Genomic DNA, 9,310 nt, shown 5'->3' with positions numbered 1-9,310 from the left:
GAAAATAATAAAAGTTTGAGGCTTTGAACCCCCTCAAAATATACAATTTATCGCGGTAATATGGAAAAACTAGCCAATAAAATTAAAACATTTTTAATTGTCAAGTGGATTCGAGTATACTGCAGATATTTAACAGACAGAAATACAACTTCCATAATGTGCCGTATGGCAAATTTGGTTCAGATTTAAAATAGATCATAAAAACAATAAAAGTGCTGTCTGAAATTCACACAGTTGTAAGAAGAGACTTAAGTTTAAAATATAAGCTCTATTATACAAACCACATTTACAGTTTAAAAAAAGAAGAAAAGACAATTACAAATCATCTAAGCAACAAATTATCACATAAGATGGACAACAAAGAGTAAATACAGTACTACAGTGCTTAAAAATCAGGAAATTGTGATCTACATGCCGAGGAGATGCTGCATGGCTCGAGACACTAATCCATCATTCTTCTTTGGGGTGCTGACCTTTGGAACCACCTGAAAAATATAATCAATAAAACAGCTTGATACCTAATTGGGGCAGAGAACAGTCTGATGATTTGCATTTTCTTAAAACAGGCTTTCCACAAGCACCATCAACATACAGTTTATTAGCACATGTGCAAGTGGTGTGTAGCATGTAGGACTGCTGGGCCTCAGGGAACTGACCATGAAGTACTGTATATGCTGAGTCCAATACATTAGTAAAACGAGAAGAACATACAATGAAATGTTAGGCTCACAATGCATTTCATTTTTTTTTCTGAGACACAAGTAGTCTCCATTAAAGTCTTGGATATGTGTAGGTAAAATGACTCTCCAGGTGAAACCACTTGAAGTAAAACCTGCTCTCTCTCTCAAACTGACCTCGTGCTCTGCGTGGACAGTCTGGTATGCCTGGGTGAGGGGTCGCATATTGGCCTTTGGGGTGGTGGGGGGTGCTGGGGACAACACTGTGGCAGACGTAGTGGACAGGTTCTCTTTGTCTCCCGTAATTGTCTGAAAAAAAAAAAAAAAAAAAAAAAAAAAAGCGAGTTACTGTCTGGCATTAACTGGTAATAAATGCAGTACAGCAATAATAAGGCAGAATGCATGAAGTATACAGCTGCAGCAAGGCTGTCATCTTCAATGTAAAGTATATACAGTTTAATATGAGATAGCTGCAGCTCTACACAGTGAATTAAAAATGAATAAATTAAAACTTCTACAGTAAAGGGTGTCACAACACTAAAGTATCACATTTCTAAGTATGTATGCATATTATGCAATACTTGGTAATACACATTTATTGGAACAATGCTACTGCTACATTCTTAACATACTTTGACGAGTTAGACATAAATTACTGGTTTTGGTAAACAGAGCTCTGATTTGGCAAACAATATAACAAGCCGGCTCAAGTTCTTCCAGGTATTAACTCCTTCACTATGACTGGTCATAACTAAAAAGGAACAAATATGCACGTGGGGTTAATGGTGCTTATTTCTAAGCCCTTCACAAGGCAGTCCCTCCTAAACAGAATATTATAATTAGCAACATTGGGTCTGGTTAGTACTTGGATGGGTGACCGCCTGGGAACACCAGATGCTGTTGGCATAACGTTCTCCCTACGTGTCGAGTGGGGTTGGTGGAGGATTAGTGCCCCTCCCTGTAAAACAATTAACTCTGAGCCCTTGGCCACCCTGTTTGGGATACATGGCGTCTGGCAATGAATGAATGAATGAAATGATTCCTTCCATCCTCTTGTCTTTCTTTCCTTCATTCTTTCCTCGTCCTTCTGCCTACGGGTGACTTTACACTCCCTCTTCTGTCTTTCTTTCCTTCATTCTTTCCTCTTCCTTCTGCCTGTGGGTGACTCTACACTGTAACAAGCCAAATGGTTTCTTGTACACCAGGAAACCATTTACTACACTAGGTGGTAACCATATAGCCAAATTTTGTTGCTTGGTGGTTTAGTGGGTAATTACAGCGCTCCAATCAGATTGAGCCTGTGATGGTTTATATCCAAGGGGTGGTTGGGATTTATTGCTCATGTAATGCCACTCAGGGATGAGTGAGGCTGGTCAATCTCATCTTATATGTCAGGACTAACTTGCCACGCCCTGGGCTCCTACACTCCTCATGGAGCAACATAGGATTGGATAATGGATGGATGGATAAAAAAAAAAAAAAAAAAAAAAAAAAAAAAAAAAAAGCACGGGTTAATGGAATTTGATTCGAAGACCTCCATTTAGAGGGGTCTTACTTAAGCTGAATAGGATTGGTTGACAGCAGCAAGCACGAAATCTAAGAAGACCACACTGTACTAATGAGGATAACTCACCTTGTCACTACAGACCACTACTCCAATCATAATGTTTCCACTGTACACTTTGCCATTCTTGCTCAGGGCCTTTCTAGCCTGCAGTTTGGTCTGGGGTGGAACAATAACATATTAATAAGTTACCATATAGTATAATATCTCTTCCACTACACCCAAGAGAAAGATTAAATATGTATTTACAACTAACCTAACCCACTGCATCATACGTACCACAACATTTAAAGCAATGATAATCTCAATCCTTCATGTACAGTACCTGGTCAACTCTGATCTTTCTGTATTCAACCTCTAGTTTTTCCATTTACTTATGCAGTGAATTGAAGTATCTCTTACTAATAAAGGTCTTTTTTATTATTATTATTCTTTGTAGCTTGTCAAGAAAAACTTTTGTGGATCTTCACATTTTATTTCCTTTTTTCACACTTCACCCATGATTCAAAACATTCACTTACCCATTCACAGTCCTCATTTTGTTTTGGAAGGCTTTATATATGATTGCATGTGTCAGTCTTGCCACCTGACGATGGCTGTCCATGCTACCCTACACGATCTTTGGCAGCATCTGTTAAATACCTTGACTCTGAACTCATTTAGCTGGACCTATTTCCAAGTCTTAGGTGCTCTACTTTCCACATTCACACTCAAAGACTTTTCACCCAATTTTCATCTTCCATGTTGTCAATCTATTTTCTTGTCACCAACCTGGTATTTGAGGTGCATCCAGTTGCCAGAACCAGGGTTGTGGTGGCGGGTGACGGTGCCCAGTTGTGTGAATTGTGTGAGGATGTAGGAAGCAGCGGCTGGAGGGAAGCCAAACACAGTCACCCATGAGCTCTCCTCTGCTCCACCACCACCACCCTCACATGCTGACCTGAACATGGGGCCAATTTCAATACATGATCTGTATACTGTCACTGATTGGGAAAAAAAAAAAAAAAAAAAAAAAAGTAAGGTACTCATTAATTACCATACATCTAGTATGTGTGGAGTCAAATGCAGCTTTCAGTGAAATACCTCCAAGATTATTAAGCATACCTGCATGGGCTTCTTAAATAAATTAAGAGGAAAATACATATACAAAAATTACAGTTGTAAAATTAGAGTTATTATGTATCACATACACACCTCATAAGACTTAAAACCAGTATAAAAAGCTGCAGTGGTTACAAAAGATTTATAGTACAGCGTGCAAATGACACATCTCCCTGGGGAGGAGTCAATAATTTTGAATGCTTGGACGATGAATGAACAGATGGACTATACCGTCAACTTCACTGGACTTTGTGTTGAGTTCATCTATTTTTTATACCTATTTCTGGATTACCGATTACTCAATCTTTTTATTGGTCGGGAATAAGGTTATACTGTACTGATGATGATGATGATGATAGCAATAATGATAATGACAAATGATGATGGTAACACATGACGATGACAGTGATTATGAATATGATGATGATAGGCTAAAATAAAGAAAACAGCTGTGACAGCAAGACTATCACTCACGTCTGTAAAGAATCCTGGGTGAGGTAGCTGTGGTGGTGGTCACGTGAGGGAGTGAAAGCTTGTGGTGAGCTGTACAGAGGGCCAGGGGTGTGCTGTGAGGTGTAGGGGGAGACTGGGGTGCCACCATAATAACCTCCTGGAGCTGGCGGTGGGCTGCCCGGTATGGGAGTACCTGGGAATGAAATGGAGGGAGTGAACTTATACACAACAAAAGAAAACTAGAGCTGGGGTGGCATTTGCAGGCTTCTTATTTTTGATGCCCCATATTATCTTGGCAGGACAGAGGCCTGACTGACCTAGTATGCGCTGATCCACGTATGGGCTGCCTAGTCGAGTAGGTACAACTGGTGACTGGGGCAGAGTCGGCAGCCCTCGTACTCCCATCAGGCCTTGAGTTGGGGGACCACCACCAGGCTTATCCGGAACTAATCTGCATTGAGGAAAGATCTGCTATAAAGGGGTTAACCTCTTCAGTCATACAATACTGTATGACTATTTTTATTTATACTGCTGATAGACACTTTAGTAAATTTAGGAGACTTTCTATAGCAGAGTACAGTACAGGCGGCCCTCCACATTCGCAGATTCAACTTTCAAGGGTCTCACAGATTCACGGATTGCCCCTCCGTGGAGCCAAGATTCCATTTGTGGCCGCAAAATCTTAGCAGCACGAACGCTCCAGGGTCATTTCGTACCAAACCAGGCACGCACCAAACCACCATGCTCCTGCGCTCCTCTGTCTCTCCCTCAGTCTGTGTCCTGTCACTGTCGCGGTCGCTTTGCTGCCTCTACGGTCTGCTGCCTCTATGCAGCTGCTGCTGCCGCCGCCTTGCACTCATCTTCCTCCACCACACCTGAGGCTGAGCAGCCTGCATCTGTGCCTGAACCTCAACCCATGTGTGACTCTGAACCTGTTCATTTTGACTCTGATGACGCATCATCCTCTCCACCTGCCTCTGAGGGCAATATCAACAATCCATCACCACTCAGCAATGATGCCAGCAGTGGAGATGAGGTGGAGTCTACGCACATGTAGGCTCCTCATGCCATGCAATTACACTCCACATCATCTGATCTAGTCATCCATCATCGGTAACTGCATGGCTAATCATCTCCAATGTCATTGATGTCATGTTCATCAACATCACAAGTCATCAGAGTTCATCCACCAAAACTTCAGGGACAGTGTGAGTTAACTGAATTTAATGGGTATGGTTATAAGACGTTAGGGTAAATATGTAGCTGATGACTTGCCCACACTCACGTGGATGCATTCATGATGCACTCTGTTGCAGGAGTCTGTGGAAGTCACCAGGTACATATTTACCCTAACGTAGTATTGTACAGCCATACCCAATCAAAACTTATTTGTTAATAAACTTTTTTATACAGTTGGTCTGCTACTATTTCAGATATTTTATGCTGCTCTCAGGTCCCAGATATGGTTTATTAGGTACAGTATGTGCAAACTTGCTCACGGGGGGTGATTTGCGGCTGTTGAGGCAATTACGGGAGGCTGCACCAAACATTCGTGGGGGTCTGTCCCTTAACGCCCATGAATGCAGAGGGCCGCCTATAGTAAAATGGAAATTCTTTCTATCAACGTCTCTACAGAAGAAATTCCGGTTAAAAAAAAAAAAAAAAAAAAAAAAAAAAAAAAATCTGAAGGTAGCAAGAAAAGTATTTCACTGGATATCAGCGATTATCAAATGGTATCCCCAGTGTTTTATTAAATTGCTGAGGATAGGAAAACTAAAAGACATCATCAAATTAAATGGGCTAACATGACATGGTACCTAGATGTGAAGAAGGGATCTTTGGTAGGCTGTGGTGATCCTGGGGTTGAAACAGAGGATGGCGCTGAGAACTGTCGTGTGGTGGTGGCTTTGTTAGGGCTGGTGCTTCCAGATGCCCCACCTCCACCACCACCCCCTGTCCCACCACTGCCCAGCCGACCACTCTGCAGACAAAGATACCGTAACAGAGTACTAAAACTATGGCTTGTGTTCTTCCCTACTTAGGAGGCTTTCTAGTGCCTCTTCCTTAGCAATTTATTATGAATGTTACAGCTTAGTATTCTCTTGAATATTATTTTTACCTTCTCCATGTTATTAGAAAAATAACACAGACTACATTAACATTCCAGATACAAAGATAAACCGGTAAGACAGAAGAGCTAGAGAGCCACCTAGACTGATGAGAATATAAGGCTATGCTTCACTCCTTAACTGTGTCCCCTTAATCCTTTCAGTTCAATGGTAAAATTTATATTTTGTATTTGATACCCCCATATGACAGTTACTTAGCTCTAGAGAGATTTCTCACACTGGACAGATCTTTCCTAAGTTGAATATGATCATTACGGGACAGCAATTGTAAAACTACTGTAAATAATCACTGTCGCAACGAGGGTAACAAACCATTTTGTATACATGTACAACCATAAATTACGACTATTTTTTCTCGTTATTTATCCAAATGTTGTCAGCTGCATGGGAACATCAGTTCACTGCACAGGATGCCCCTGCAGGGGTAGCTGCTTGCCTGCAGCTGATGGGTCTGCTTGATCAGACAGAATGGGGTATGGCAGCATTACAGCTACAACCCAAATGTTAGGACTAGAGAGGAACACCTTCACATGGTGTCACCGATACAGCCAAGTGGTTCTGCTGCTTATCTCTACAAATATCCCTCAACTCCTTTCCTATCCCTAAAGAGGACGATGGTGGAGAGCAGAAGGGCAATTTTAGCCCACAGTCCACTGAGTTTACACATTTGATAAGCCTGGGGCCACAACAGAAATGCCAAGTTCCTTTCAGGGGATATGGGCTACAAATACATAAACTTTCATTCCCTGGGAATAACAGGGAAGGAAAACAAAATTACAGTCACCGCTCACTTAATGCACGATCCTACGGTGCGAAACTCACATAACACGGAAGGCACAATTTGATGCCAAAATTTAGCCACAACGTGAAAAAAATGATAGACATAATATGGGTGTTGGAAGCTGCCCCCCCCCCCCTTTTGACATTGTACTGCACGGCGACGAGAAACATAATGCGACCAGTCCTCAAATTATGGTTCAAACAGTCATAACGCGGCTAACTAGGGCCATAACGCAATGGGAACAGACATAATGCAACCAGTGACAGTTATAGCGCGGTTTGCATCAGCCTATGACGTATGGCTGTCACGTGTCTGCTCAAGGTGTCATCACAGTCCGCTAGGCATTCCTGTCCCCGCTGAGCCTACCCTCTCCCCTCAGTCTGGCTGCACATGTGTTCTGTGTGATCTTTGCTCTTTTTCTGGCCAAGAAACTCCACTCCACCTCCCCCCAGCAGGCCCACAATCTTTTCCCTTCAAGGTGGGGAATTCTCTAGTGTTCGTATGTAATGATGTCTTTATTAGATAAGTAAATGTCCTGGAAAAAAAATGAAAATTGTCCCAAAAGGTGAACTTGGGGCTGGCTTGGGTACCATGAAACCCTTTAACATGTAAACATATAGCCCTATATTGCAGAATCCTCCTAAAACGGGAGCTTCAGGGTACAATATTCCAGCGTTATGCGAGCGGTGGCAGTACTGTACTGTACTAGCATACTGTGTTTGCTGGATGTACTGTCATAAAACCTAATCAAATGTGGTGGAAGTGGAGGCTGGCAAACTCCCTGTCATTGTACTGGCACAGGAACATAATACCTTCATTGATTAACTCCAGCACTGTAAGCAGCCTTGCACATCCTAAAGCGGGACAAACAGGAGGATGTTGCTCACAGTTTCTCAGCTTCTCTGTTTCATATCTTCATATCCTATCATTCATATTATTTATAAAGGTTCCAACATGCTTCATGCATCACCCTTGGTCACATAATGGCAGCTCTCCATGCTGAACAATCTCTGGCAGCCTTCCTGTTCAGTCTTTTATCCCTGAGGTATGGCCTCATCCTAGGTCTTCTTTGGTCTGACTCTTGCAGCCCTACCCCCTACGTTCACACTTCTCACCTTCCTCCATCCTCTCAACATGCCCAAACCATCTCAAGCTATCCCTCCTCATCACAACACCAATACATTCCAGTACCATCCTTTCTCTCAACTTTACAATTGCAATACTTGCCCCCCCTGGCCTTGCATTTAAAGAAGCACTACACATCCATCTAAACAAAGAAAACAAAGAGCATTTCTATCTAATCTCATCTGAAAAGCCTCATTCAGAGTTTATCACACTAATACAGATAGCAGTACTGCAGTCTGAACAAAGTATATGACCCAATTATTGACATCAGCACAAATATTCCAGTGGTAGGTGGTGATGACCATCATCTAGTCACTCAATGTAATGCTGCCTATTTCTTCCTTAGCCTTTATCATTCTTTTTCTGTGCCTGCCCTCCTCTCTTCCTATTTCTCCCATCTTTCCTGTCACTTCTTATTGCTTTTCTTTCCTTTACAAGTGGCTTTACATTAAGTGACAGGCCAAATGGTTTCCTGTAAGCCAAGAAACCATTTACAACGCTGGGTGGTAACCATATAACCAAACCATTCGTGCTCTCTACGTGTCAGCAAGTGGGTTGGTGGAGGGTTAGTGCCCCTCCAAGTAAAACAAATAATTCAAAGTCAAATGGCCACCCCTTGTGGGATTATGGCATCTGGCAATAGATACCGTAGATAGATAGACAAACATTCCATCATTTAAGCTTGTGTATGTACCATATTCAAGTACCATAGTACATGGTGGTACCTCTTTATTAAAACTGTATACATCCAGTATTACCATCCCTTCACACAGACACACTATAGAGTACAAAAGCTGTGACTAAGCTTAATCAGTATTGCTCTTCCTGATTAGTTGTGTTTAGTGAGATTATTGCATGAAGAATAACACTAAATTAGAAAGGGTATGGGATGTTATTTCCAAATGTGGGCATATCTCACCTGAGCAGCCCACAGCACTGTAAAGTCACTGCAAAGAGGTTGCTATTGACCAAGGAGCAAAATAGCTGGAGGTATTATGGCTCACATGACTCTCTACAGGATGCGGTGTCTGAGAAAAGATATACTGATAAGCAAATTTAGAACCCACCGAGGCAGAGGGTGAGGCCACATCACCCATAAGAAAGGATGGAAGGTATGGGCTGACAGGAGCAGGGACCGTTGTGGATGCATGGGGGGTGGTGGTAGGGGACCCCACAGGACTTCCAAGGGTCATTGGCTCCATCTGTTGGTGGAAACACGTGACTGGAAAGAAAAAATTCAGCTGTGCACTCAATTCTCTCTCTCTCTCTTTCTCTAACTGATGGCCTTGCATTGATTTGATTTTTGGAGGTGTGTAAAGGTTTATGATCATGTAATGCCAAAAAGGGTATAAAGCTGACTATATACACTTAAATGTATAGCTAGTACTGGACTACGGCAGGCAAGCTTCAGGTCCTCCAACTCAAAAAGGGTAAATGGGACTGGTTCTTATTGTTTTACATTAGAAAAATGGCTTTGGTT

General features: G+C 42.2%; 1 protein-coding gene across 2 annotated transcripts; it reads right to left on the bottom strand.

Annotated features, from left to right (window-relative positions):
* Positions 1 to 143: 143 nt before the first annotated feature.
* On the bottom strand, positions 144 to 9,118 carry Nup35 (nucleoporin 35). Of its 2 annotated transcripts, XM_080275044.1 has the most exons (8): positions 8,898 to 9,118; positions 5,613 to 5,776; positions 4,113 to 4,246; positions 3,817 to 3,988; positions 3,013 to 3,181; positions 2,311 to 2,400; positions 855 to 986; positions 144 to 485 (listed from the first exon to the last, which is right to left on the bottom strand). In XM_080275044.1, exons 1-8 carry the CDS (start codon positions 9,030 to 9,032, stop codon positions 408 to 410), a joined length of 1,074 nt encoding a protein of 357 aa, XP_080131170.1. In that variant the 5' UTR covers positions 9,033 to 9,118; the 3' UTR covers positions 144 to 407. The 2 variants fall into 2 exon arrangements, with proteins under 2 accessions (XP_080131170.1, XP_080131169.1); XM_080275043.1 differs by lacking the exon at positions 2,311 to 2,400 and having other exon boundaries at positions 8,898 to 9,036.
* Positions 9,119 to 9,310: the final 192 nt, after the last annotated feature.

The sequence above is a fragment of the Coenobita brevimanus genome, chromosome 60 (assembly GCF_032717465.1).
Source record: "Coenobita brevimanus isolate Jiangsu-jjx chromosome 60, ASM3271746v2, whole genome shotgun sequence".
Classification (NCBI taxonomy): Eukaryota; Metazoa; Arthropoda; class Malacostraca; order Decapoda; family Coenobitidae; genus Coenobita; species Coenobita brevimanus.
Note: the sequence above shows the minus strand (reverse complement) of the source record. Positions and strands in the feature narration are given on the sequence as shown.